Raw genomic sequence first — 13,253 nt, forward strand, 5'->3', positions numbered from 1 at the left:
AGCAGAACTAATTACATTGGTAGCTAAGAAGGCCTGAAAAGGGCTGTTTTACATCCAGAGCTATACTCAAAGCCGGGCTCACAGAAAAACTTTATAATCATACAGGCACTGCTGTCCTTCAAGACATTTTACAGATTGTCCTTTTATTCTGTACACTATTCTCTCTCCCTACCTCTGCACCCTGCTTCACAGCTCTGCTCTTATTTAAGGATTTACCAAGTTCCTTTCAAACTTAGCTTTACAGAATTCAAATGCTGACAGAGGGGAATGTCACTAGGAAAATGAGTTTCCAAAAAAGGTATTTAAGGACTGTTAGGATTCCCCCCATGGCTTGGATTTAGCCTTGTGCGTAACCACAGCTTGAGAAAGCTGCCTGCGTTCATTCCCAGCACAATGAACAGCATTTAAGGAGCTCTGATGGGATTTACCTTGGCAGGTTGGCCTCCATCACTTCTTGGGGAAGACACTGCATCATCCTGACCATTGCAAAAGCTAATGGAACACGAACTACCTCGTCATCATTCACAACGTTGGATTTCACAAGCTTGTGTTCCTCATCTCTTTTAACCTTTTTAAGACAGAGCAAGACAGAATGCACTTTTAATATACATAAACAAATCCTGCTTTTTCTCAACAACCCTAGAAGAAGCCAACAAGGCAAGTTGCTGTCCTCTGCTGACTACAGGAAAAACCCAGACAGCTAAAGAACAGGTGAGATGAACCCCTGTGATTTCAACACAGAAGCTAAGCTGGGTGCTAGCAAGTGGCTGAGAACATTTCAACAGGCTGCAAAAAGTGAATCATTTCACTTGTGTGCTTCAAGCCAGTTCTCAGCAGGGAAGTGAAGACACTATGCTCACACTGACCAGAGGGTCTGTCAGTAATCCCCATGACACACTAAAGGGGATGAAGCCTCTTTTGTGCTTTCAGGTGGTCTCTCTCCAGTTGTGCCTTTTTTTTTTTTTATGTGCTGCATTACCATTGGGCTCTTTGAAGTAGCACCCCAACTTTCATAGTAGTAGCACAGGCCTGCAAAACACATTTCCAATGCCAACTCCTCACCTTTGCAACAATACACCTGTGCAATTTAGGCAAGATGTTGACTGTAACTGTATCTTGAATATGTTTGATCAGACACTCCAGCTCCTCTTTATTTCGGGGTAAGAACGAAACAGGTTTGGTCACTTGCTCAGCTTTTTCAGATGTCTTAGCTGCTTGCTCAGGTTCTGCTGGCTCCTCAGAGAGATCCTTCCCTTTCTTTTCTTCAACCACCTCCTCTTCCCCATCACTCTGCTCCAGCTCCATGGCTTCTTCACCCTCCACCACTGGCTCAAGGTCCACAGCAGTAGCTTCTGTCAAGTAATTGTCAAAAGCACAGGTAAATATAGGAGGTGACAAAAATTGAGCCCTTAAAAGAGACTTTTGTGATAGCTTTGGTCTGGACAAAGCTCCTACCTATTATCAGCAACAGCAAACAATCACTAAACATCAGAGTTGTTCTACTGGATAAAGAAGTACTAGCATGTCAGTTTCTGATAATCACCCCTCATGGCTAGGCTTAAACGTTAGACTAGGTTGCTCTTCAGCTGAACTCCACAGACAGCTTAGCAAAGGTCAGTGTGCTTGAACCTTAGAGAAGTGCCATTCACTTACATTTGAGAATTTCACACGGCAACAGGTACTGACAAGCACAGCTGTGAGATCTCCTCCTCCTTTGTCAGAATATCCCAAAGGCTATAATATAGGTAACCACAATGGTGAAGAAGCCAGAGATATCACTTCTTCCCATGAAATAGTGGGGGAAGCAAAGCCAGGGCATACAGCACCCTGGTTAGGCTGCAGATAACAATGAAGAGCAGCCAAAAACAAGGACAAAAAACTCAGATGTGGCAGCAGCCACATAGCTGGGTGCAGACTCTGGAGAACCCCCCAGACTGCATAAACCCAGCTTGGGCTGTTTTGGCTTATTAGAGGCCTGGGATGGAGAGGTAACATGGTTCCTCCCACCTCTCCTCACTGTGTCAACACACAGAGGAGGACAGTCTCATTGCTTCTGAGGAGGTAAGTCAAAACAAGCCTTCCAATACACACATTTTAAAAAGGTGGGAGTAGCTGACCTCAAGAGTAACACAAAATTTCAATTAGCTGCACTTTGAGCAATTATAGGTAGTGTTTCTACAATCAGGAGCAGAAAGCTCACCTTGGTTCTCAATGGTCACAAGCTGCTTTTCAAGTGTTTTGTGGTCAAAATGAAAGGCTTCCAGCACTGTCTCTAACAAGCTGTGGAAGGAAAACACAGAGAGATCCACTCTCCACCCAAAAAGCAGAAGCTGCATAGACCAACACAACAGCAAACCTTAAAAAGCTTTTAAAAAATGTTTAGACTCAGTGATAGTGCAGTTTAAGGAGGTTTATCCTGAAATAACAACCCAGGAAATAAGAAGTGGTTGCTTTTCAGCTAGATGCATTCAGTGATGTAGCTCAACTTGAAACCTCACAGACAGTGGTACTGGAGCAACAGAGGTGTCCCAGGAGCAGGGACAGCCCAACAGGAGCAGAAGCTGCTGATGCCAGCATGCACTCAGTAAGACACAGTGTGAGAAAGCAATGACCTGTTAATCCTTCATAGCTCAGTCACATCACACTGCAAGGCCACACCTACTTTCACTTGCATAAACCCACCTCAAAGTGGGCAATCTCTCATCCCAGGGAAGAGGCTAAAATCCATGTGATACTCCTTAAGACACTGAACTTTGCCTCAGCAGTCTTCACAGAAACCTAGAGCAGCATCGCTCACAGTACCTACCTGACTCCCAGCTTTGGATTGATCTGTCCTGTTTGCAGGACATGGATGAAATGCTTTAAGTGGTACAAGTATGCTGACCATGACAGATGTCGGCAGACAGCTCCAATAACTTCAACCGAGGCTGTTACCATATTTTCATGCTGCCCAAAAGACAGAAATCCAGTTGGTGTTAGCATTAGACACATTTAGAACATGTGTCTAAAACATACTTTACTCAAAGCAACAAGAGCCAGAAGAAGTAATGTCTGTCTAGAGGGGATGCTTGGTATTCAGCTCTTTTAGAGCTCCTCCCAATCACCAAGTAAAAAATAAAATAAAACAACAGCTCATCAAGCAGATCTCCAGATCCACTTCCTCCAAACATTTCTGCACACATTTAACTTTTCTCACATAACTGAATCTGTGGGCTCACTTGTGTGAAGAACTAAAAACGAGTCAAGATATCTAACTGCAGACACGTGGCATATTGCTGGGCCATGCTGATCAACAAGAAATACACATCATTACCCCATTCCTGATTTGAAATAAAATGTGTTTGTTTCCTCGTCAAGGTTTTAATCAACACATTTTACCTCCCATTGGTCAAAGAGCAACTGCAGTGACTCTACTGATGGGCACAGCCTGTATGGCTGCAGGTGCTGGGTCCCGTGCCTAAGTTCTAATTGTTTCAACTTCAGAAGAATATTTCTGACAATAAGTGAATTAGACACTTGCTTGGTCTTGATGTAAGCAGCTCTGCTGTTCTCCTGATAGTGTGCAGGGAACCGCACAGAAGTGTGAAGCCTTGCTTTTCCAACTTGCAAGTAGAAAGTCTATCCACATTGACGTTATAAGTAATTTCACCGCATGTGTTTTCAGTAAAATGTATGGAAAGTGACTAACAAAATGTCACCCTTCAAACTTTAATTACAAAGCTACTAACGACTTCAGAGGCTTTCAGCTGATTCTTGCAGCTCCCTTGTAACTCCAGAGAAAACAGTATTTATTCCCACCTCAATTACTAGGCACAGCCTATGTTCCCCACCACACACATTCTGCTGCCAGAGTGACTAACCTCACAACTGCACAGGAAGAGAGCAGTTTGGAGGCAGAGGGAAAAATAACAACCTGTTTACAAAAAATGTAAACAAATATAACCCATAGTAAAGAAAAAAAAACAAACCCCAAACAGTTAACAGATCCATCTTTGAGAAATAGGACTGGTTTAGCAGATATAGGATTGGGCCCAGACTGCATCTATACCTTCCAAACTCTCTTTCTGCCACCAAAAGAAGCACAGCACTCTTGTCTGAAAGGGGAACGCTCACTCCTATCAGTCTTTTAAAGTGGTTAGTCTTTTAAGGAGAACGGTATACAAAAAAGGTAGAAATATTCAAAAAGTATGCATTCAATTTAAAAGCCTACCTTAAGCATTTTTTCACTAAAAATGGCAGTAGTAGCATAAGGCATGATGTAGTTCTGCAGGGATTTGGAAGACAGCACAAGCTTTTCTTCAGTGAGCTGCTTAGCCAGTTTCCTCAGAGCTCGTGCCCTCCTGTGGATCTGAGCCAAACATGAGAGACGGTGAATGAGGTGGCCCTTGAGTCACAGCTAGCATGAAGGAGCACATAACATTCAGCAGTTCTGAAAATGCCTTGATTTTGAGTAATGAGATAACCATATTACGGTCATTTCCCAAGGACATGCCATGCTCTTTTCCTTCAGTCCCTGGGCTTTCACTAGCCTTTTGCCTCAATAAATATTCCAACTCAATGGGATATTTCACTGTGAATTCACAGTCATAAGACTGTGCCATCCTCAGGTATCAGACAAGGCAACTGATAGAAGATGAAAAGGCCTGATAAAATTACGAAGAAAAAAATTTAGACTCTACATGTAACTACAGACGTAGCACAGGCTCTCTCTGCATCTCTGAAAGCAGGAGAAATGCTGTATTTTCATACTGCAAGAAAAACCAGGAGACCAGGTTTTGTGCAACATTTATATTACAAAGGCCTGTAAAATAAAACGGGCTGCAAAGCCTCTAGACAGAGAGTAGCAAGGAATAGGCTACTGAAAACAAAAAGACCTGTTCCCTGCCTATGTCAGAGGGATCCTCAGGACACTGTCTCACACAGGTTGTAAGGTGGTGTTGCCTGCTTAAGATCATGAACAATCACTTAAAATGAAAACAATTCTTTTAGCTAAATTAGGAAGAGGTAAAAAACAGTGCTGCTACATCATAGAATCAAGAAATTTATAGATAGAAATATGACTTTGATTTGCAATCACCCATGCGATGATGCCCACATGCCCCAAACTTTTAAAAAACAAAAAAAAAAAAAAAAAAAAAAAAAAAAAAAAAAAAAAGAAAAAAACCCCCCAAAACAGTACCTAATGACACAGGTTCAATTCCTCTGTAAAGACAGTGCATAGACGCTTTGAGAAATGTTACCCTACAGTAAAATGCTTTTGCTTTGGCAGGGGGAGAATGGTACTAGGGAATGCCTGTCGCCTTTTACCTGCATGTGTTTCATGTTCTCAAAGAAGTCCATGTCAGGATCATGGCAGTTGGTCAACTGGACCAAATCCCGGAATTCAGGATTTGCTGGGAATGTCTGAATGAGGCAGGAAAGCAATGATGTGTAGTCCTGCTGGATGCTCTGCAAACAGTAAGCAGTGAATGTTAAGTACCCCTCAGAGAGGTTGCCACACACTCCTCAGAACAGCACTGTCATTTTCAGGCCAACAAGTCCTATTCTTCGGTAACAGCAAATACACCTATATTTTGGAGTGCACATAAGTTAAAGACTCCCCTCCAAAGAATGAGCTACAAATGAGAAAAACTGAACAATGGCAAAGAAACACAAGAGAGCTGGCTTCTATAACTTGTTAGGTTTTGATAAGATTTCAAATGAAGGGTAAATTTACAGCGGGTACCCTGCACTTCTAATCCCAGCAAGGGACTCAAGAGAACTCATCCATACAATGTCTCATATACCCTGGTGTCCTGAAGACAGCTGGAGATGCATAATCACACAGCACTGCCTTACCTCAGTCTTACTCTTCAGCCCCCTTCTCACATATTCCAGGAGAGTGTGCTGGATTAGCTCCTTGTAGTCATCTTCTGTGTGGTTGATTTCTGCCAGTCGGTGGATAAAACTGGTCAAGCAAAGGCTTGCGTTGTCACTAAGAGCCATATCCCCTAGCTGAGTGGATGAAGAAATTGTAGCACGTGAGTCTGGATACAACACCCTTTTCTCCCCAAAAGACTGGACTGAGCAGTACCATTGGACACAACATAACAAGGCCTATAGAGACCCAGTAACTCTTCAGACCCTTCCTGCAGAAGCTCTAGTTCTGAATTAATGCCCACCCTTCCCATCAGGAAAAATCCTTTTAGATTTACCAGCAGGTCCACACAAACAGAACATGCTGCAACAATAAGTAACCTTTCAAGACTGTAATACCTCCTTTATATAGTACAAATTGACCAAACAGTTCCAGGGCTCACTAATAGAAAGGTGCACTGTGCTTGGGTGAGCCTTCTGGCTGCACTGTATTTACCCTTCTGGAAACACAGATAAAAAGGCAAGCAGACTAAACTTAAAAACAGGTGTCTGTAAGAAGACTCAAATATACTCTCTGAATGTTCTGCAGTGTCAAAAAAGCAGCCAATGGAAGTCAGATTCATCACGGACACATGGTACACAAAGCAAGAGAAGGAACATTAGGCCAACCTGGATGGTATAGAAGCAGTTGTGCATAACAGGGATGAGGAAGTCGATATCCACTGCTTGCATTTCCTTGATGTGGCCTGTGATTGACTGGAATGCTGATAGACGTACATCGAAGTCGATATCATCAAGATGTCGTTGATCAAAAGCATTCAGCTAAGAGAGAGCAACGAGTCGCTCATGAACAAGGCCAGAAACATGACAATACAATGTTGGGGAAAAAAGTAAGCAAAGAAACCGTGCATACCTTAACAACATCAGTAATATACTTCAATTCACTGTCCAAATCAGATAAAGTCTAAAAAGAAACATAAAAGAAAACAGTTTAACTGTAATAGTTGTTAAAAATTTGGAGACCTCAAGACTTTATCACTTGAGACAAAAAATAAAGCAACAGCATCAATCTTTCTGCTGTTAAAAACTTAATAAGAGCCATCCTTCCTTAAGTTGGAAGATGTGTTTTAAGTTCCTAAGTTTCTAAATATCTACACTGAGTGTTCTGACTGTTGTAAATCTGAGAGAGAAGAATACAAATAAAAATCATCTTCAGGACGCTGAAATCCATTCTTATTTCATAAAGATACGGGATTCCTTATGGATGAGGTGTGCTTTATTTGGCTTCTCTTACACAGAAGAGCCCTGGTGATGCTCACATCAATGAGGCTGTAAGCGAAAACTTTTACAACTCTTCGTGCAGCTCATTAATTTCTATCATATACAATTCTGTTACTTTCGCTTAACAGATGATGTAAATTAAAAAGGTTTTTAAGCTCATGTACAGCAAAGATAAATACTGCTATGTATTTTGTTCTTGATCTCTTGGAACAAGTGAAAAAGGCACAGGAAGACATAAAAATGCAATACCTGAAATACCAAGCACAACTTATGTCGAGACAGTTTGTTCTGGATGACAGAAAAAAGCTTTGCCAGTGGTTTGAGAAAGCTTGTAGGGTTTGAGCAATGCTTCAGCAAGTTCTGCACTGTCTCCAGAATGTCAATCTCTGTACCCTGAAAGAGACAGGTAACTGTCAATAAATACTGAAACTCATGAGATTATTTCATTTCCTTGGGAAATATTTCAAGGCACAGACTGAACTTAACCACTTTGCTATATTTTATTTAGATCACAGATGCTCAGTGAGAACAAAGAATTAGGAGGACACACTCAATGCAATCATCAAATCTCCCAGAAGCACTTGCAAACCTTTCAATTAGACACAAGCACAGTGTTAGAGCACCATCATGATGAAGACTTCTTTTTCATGTCTTTCCTCAAATGATTGAAAGGTCAGGAGAACTAATAGAGCTTTAAAAAGTAGTCTTTCTTTAATCTGTGAAACAAACATTAACAGTACTGTATACTCATATGATCTCCTTGAATGGAAATCATACATGGTCCACTCAGATACATAGATTTAAAAACCAAGAATCCTCTGTGAACAGTCAAATGACCACCTGCAAAGCAGAAGCTACAGATTGCTGTCTTCTTCTTTCTGCAAACCTAAAATCTCTCATTGAGCAACTGCACGTCTTCTCAGAAAAATAAGACCCAAGCCTTGATCCAAGGATTCAGGCAATCAAGCCAAATAATCAATAGATTCATTCATTATAGATGGGATTATATTTCTGAAAACAAGGTCTGGGAGCGAGGGAAAGCCAGACAAAATACTCTACCAATATCCTCAGTGCTTGATTTATTTAACAGTTTACAAAGCCTAAGCCATGGAGAGCTCTGCTTCCTTCAATTGCAGCCCATACACTTTGCATGCCTGAGGAAATTAGGATTTTAGGGAAGTTTCAGTTCTGAGATACACTTCTATACCCACAGATGGATTCCTTAAGAGCAGAAGGAGAACAGAATGGAAGCAAGAGATATGGGAGAATGTTAACAGTACTGTACAATGTTTGTCTTTCATCCTGCAACAGACTGATGTGGTGCTGCCCATTATGGTTGAGGATGTAGTACGTGCTGCATATGTATTCATATTGCTGTCCAGATGCTGTGGATTTGGGGTGCATAAAATCCACAGTGAAGAAGAGCCTTTATTTCAAATACTGCAAGGAATTTGCTGGATTGACTATAGTGGCAAAGGAGGTAAAGACTGCATAAACACCTCTGCAGACCATCCCCATGAAAAGGGGGAACAGAGTCAGCCTGGACACTGGCATCCTTGCAAAGCACCCCGTGACTTGTACACTTCAACATGCAATAGCACAGCATTCTGAGCAGACTGAAAACACGTGAAGACTTGATTTCAGGCTAATAATAAGAAACAGCATGTAAGCACTAAGATTTTTAACTGCATCTTAAACTTACTTTATTAAAAGAAAAATATGTTTAATAGGCAGAGAAAAAGTAATTTCTACCTACCTGCTCCATGTTACTCTGATAAAGGAAAGGGAGGAGAAGGCTCACAAGTACTGAATTCTGACTCTTTTCTTGTATAAATTTGCTGATCCTGCACAATGAGACAAGGTAATTTACTATTTTATATCAATCCAATTACCAGCATAGAGCAAAGAAGACCTCAGTCAGCACTAGTGCCGTATCACAGGGCTTTGTCAGCCCATCCATCTGTACCCAGGCTAACAGAGCATACCCACCAAAATCATGGTATCAGCCCAAGTATTCAGTTCCATGTGACTGCAGGCATTTCTGTACCTTTTCCTACGCCCAAGAGGCATTGGTTCTGAGTACCAGCAACAGAAACAGCTAGAATCAATTTCTGAAAACTCTTCCACTCAGTCATCAACAACTTGCAAGGTCAATGAGATGTAATGTTTTTTAATTTGCAACCTATTACGAAAAGCCTCTTTCTTCCTCCCACCTTCCAACTTTTTAACTGTTTTGAGCTCTGAAGAATCACTTACTTGGAAAGTATACTCAGCTCTTTGCTGACTTGAGCTCTATACTTCTTCTTTTTCACCTTCTCCACATTTAACATTGTTTTGCTGAAGTACTGAAGTATGGCAGGAACATGAGGCAGAACCAAGCGGCAACCTAGGCTGAGGGGCTCTGTAAGGGATACAATGGTTAGCAACACCCAACTCTGTGCTGCAAGCAACAGCGGGGAGATCCAACCCTACACAATGGGGGAAATGCAGACAAAGGAGGCTTCATCAGTGGAAGAAAAAAAAAAAATCAGTGCGAGCTATGAATGTGTAGGGCAGCTGGTTGCTGGGAACATGCACCAGCGCTTGCTGAGACCAAGTCTAATGTGTCTTAGCTGGGACCACAGAACACACACAGAGAATAAAAACTGTCCTCACAGATTTCAGTAATAGTCCCAGTAAGTGTGGGCTTATCAAAAGGTACCAAGGAGGTTCCTCAGAGGTAGAAACTGTCTCCTAAAATGGCTGGAGCATTTATAGATGCAGTTTTCTTTAATCTACCACTGACCTCTTGTGCAAATCAAAGCTGCCATAACACAGGCAGAGCGATAAGTGCTCTCCTTCCCACTACTTTTGAGTGTAACAGGTGAAAGATGGCTCCACAGAATCAAACACAGCACAACACCCTCCCTGTCTATTTCCACTCAAAGATAAAAGGGATCAATGGCAGGTCTTTCTTGTCAGAGAGCAGAGACTAAACATCAGTGATATATGACCATGTGCATATGGGGAACGGGTTTTTTTATAAACCTTGATGTTAGGTTCAGAGTCAAGACAGCAATGCAGTTCTTGAAGTTATCCTATCATTCAAAGCTTCACAGACAAAACAGGTAAACACAAGCATTTTCAGTCTTCATAAAGAATTTCTCCATGCTCCTGAGACTCAAATGTGGATCTCACCAGCCCTGAGACAAGCAGGACTTTATAGTTCTTGAGCATGCCAAGACAAATTTGTATATTGACTTTTCCATCTCCACTGGGAGGTCTCCTTCCCCAGTATTCTCAGCCAGTGCAAAGACAACCTCAGCATAATCTAACACCTCCATCCAAAGCACCCGATGGGCCTCTCACGACTTACGCAGGCATACCTTCTGTCATGTCTCCACTGACCATGACAACACAGTCAGTCACACTCAAACTGGAAACCTTCTCTGTGGGCTCAAAATCTGTGCTGTTGAGAAGGCTATCAGCTATGTCCATCACAAGACTGGATGTGGCCTCAGACAGATTCTTGGCTGACAGGACAGCAAACACATTTGACAGTATATCGCTCTCTGGGTGATCTGGCTGCTGCTTGGCCAGCAAGGGGAAATACCTGAGAGAAAGATTATAAAAAAGGTAGCTGAAAATTTAAGTTTAGAACTTCATAATTCTCCTGTGCCAAAAGTCACACAAAAATATAATGACTGTCTTCTACTTCAAACAGGGAAGAAGCACCAAAAAAAAAAAAAAAATCACAGAACAACAGTGTCATGAAAAACAGAATGAACGGAGGCTGAGAGGTCATCAAGTCCGTTTTCTTTTTTCAAGATGGCATCATCTAAACCTAACCCTTTCTCCACAGATGTTTGTCCAAGTCTCCTGTTAGTCTGCTCCTAACCTAATTATCCAATGCCATTCTTTACAGAATTTTGTATATAAGTTCTTCATAACTACAAATGACATGTCTTAAAACAGATACTGGATACTTTAGGCAAAGGAAAAGCAGTGAGTCTGTGGAAGACGTAAAAAACACTCAAGACAGCTGAATTGGAATTTCTCAGCGTCTGCATCAAGAAAAGCTCTCTGACAACTCCCAGTGTCAGAATTTCAAACACAGATTCTGTTCAGAACCTGTCCTCATTCCTTCATAAAATAGAAAGAAATAGGAAATCAAAAACATGAATGAAATGATGTACTGTAAAACTGACTCCCCATCTCTCAAGACTAAGAAGTCACTGGTCAAGACACAGACATATTCTAAGAAGTCAGTCCTCCTCCTCACCCATCAGCTGGGTTTGGGCTACATATCTGCTTGGTTGTTCATATGTGGGAAAAGCAGTCCAAAAAAGAGTGTAAATGTATAAATTGGAAAGCTTCACAACTGCATCTGGACTGCTATCTAAAGAATAACAGTCTAATAGAACAAGAAAACAGGGGGTTTGACACAGTTATTCGTAACCTGTTTGCGTGCTCTGTTTTCCTTAAATTTTGTGTACTCTGGAGAAGTACTTGTGCTTCTTTATGAGGAGAGCACTTACCTGGGATTCTTACTCCAGGTGTGAATGAGTTTAAGCAGAAAAGTTGGAGAATACTGACTCTCTGAAGCCAATCTGCAGACCTAGAGGAGATAAAAATCAGATACCAATGCAACATGAGTAGGTAAAGCCACTTAAAAACCTCATCTTTAACAAAGACCTCACTAGAATCTATAGTTTACCTTTTTTTAGAAAGTAATTTCATCACCATTTTTCCAGCTCCCTCAATATTTGTGGAATCACTCTTAGATTATCTTACTCCTATTAATACACTATTGAGCTACCGTTTTTGCCCTCCCCTTGAAACTGGCTCCCCATGGAGCCTCACATTTGCCACAGAGACCTAGCAACCTCTGTGGAAATACCTATGAGGTCTCAAGTGCGACACCCAAGACTCACTCCTTCCATACTTCCTATGTGCTGGCCGCAGCACCTGCTGTTCCAGCATCTGCTCTATGTCTCCATGGCCTCGCTGCTATAAAATCACCCCTCTGCTCAGGGAGAGGCTCAAGCACTGCACCACACCCTGGGAATAGGATGGATGTCCTAGCAGGGTTTTGTGTCCAAAACAACCTCACCTAATTGTTGCCCAGCCTAGGCCCCACCCAGTAGCTGCTGCTCCTTCACATGACTGGACACAGGCAAGAGACCCAATGCACAGGTCTGACTCCCTCCTCTCTGCCACTTGGCAAGCCAACAGGCTGCACACAAGTCACACAGCTGGGTTTCCACCTGACCACAGCTGCACCATCAGCAAGCCACTGCTGGTGAACACACAGGCAGGGGAAGCTCCAGTGCATTCAGGGGCAATAGCCAGGATGGTGCATGTGGGGTTTGGTCTAGCTCAGTCTGGGATCAAGAACTAAGCATAACAGAAAAGAAGACGGGTCTGACCATCATAGCCAGGGTCTTAGAAAGCTTCTCCTGCCCAGAAAGGCTGGTGATGTTATTGCTCTGCATAAACCAGAACTTTTCTGAATGATGTACAATGAAGAATAAACCATTAATCCAATCCTGCAGGAATACTGCTGTGCAGGCTAACAGTATCGAGCCTCTGCAGCAAACTCCTGGGGTATGAAGAGCAAGAAACTCTAGTTCCAAGTACAAGAGGTGCAAAACAATTTGCCCTCTCCACGAGTTTTTATATACCTCAGTTCCATGGCCTTAAAAAAGGAAAGCACACAAGTCAAACGATTCTTCTGCCAAAACCAAATCTTTATGGAGTTCACTGGTAGAGACTCCCTCTAGATGGAGCTTCTGGATCATACTACCATCCAAAGCTCCAAACCCAGCTTTGTCTTCCTGACAGCTATAAGGTCAACAGGAATTCTAACTATTTAACAACAATTTTACATCTTGTTCAGATTTACTCAGTGTTTCCAAACATAATGCTCCCTGAAAGCATTAAGTGCTTTGCTAACTTAAAGCCCGAACCACATGCCTGAACTGCTCTGGGACTGCAGTAAATGTTCAATGCCTTACCCATGTGGCACCCTGGCCTTGAAAAGACTCCATGGACAAACCAGGAACATACAACTCCCTGTTGCTCAGCCCAGTGAAATACAGAGCTATATGCACTGCCTGAAGTATTTTATTTACTAT

At 42.1% G+C, this 13,253-nt stretch overlaps 1 protein-coding gene across 1 annotated transcript in view; it reads right to left on the bottom strand.

The window, feature by feature from the left end:
• UTP20 (UTP20 small subunit processome component) overlaps window positions 1–13,253 on the bottom strand; it is a 67,764-nt gene that overhangs the window by 18,413 nt on the left and 36,098 nt on the right. Inside the window, 14 exon segments of the mRNA XM_035900991.1 lie at window positions 393–568; window positions 1,063–1,352; window positions 2,201–2,280; window positions 2,807–2,946; window positions 4,211–4,348; window positions 5,308–5,448; window positions 5,839–5,994; window positions 6,526–6,678; window positions 6,770–6,820; window positions 7,387–7,530; window positions 8,894–8,981; window positions 9,394–9,538; window positions 10,503–10,729; window positions 11,655–11,734. Of these exon segments, the coding sequence (XP_035756884.1) occupies window positions 393–568; window positions 1,063–1,352; window positions 2,201–2,280; window positions 2,807–2,946; window positions 4,211–4,348; window positions 5,308–5,448; window positions 5,839–5,994; window positions 6,526–6,678; window positions 6,770–6,820; window positions 7,387–7,530; window positions 8,894–8,981; window positions 9,394–9,538; window positions 10,503–10,729; window positions 11,655–11,734 (2,009 nt within the window).

This window comes from Egretta garzetta, unplaced genomic scaffold, assembly GCF_000687185.1.
Source record: "Egretta garzetta isolate BGI_Z169 unplaced genomic scaffold, ASM68718v1 scaffold38, whole genome shotgun sequence".
NCBI classification, from domain to species: Eukaryota; Metazoa; Chordata; class Aves; order Pelecaniformes; family Ardeidae; genus Egretta; species Egretta garzetta.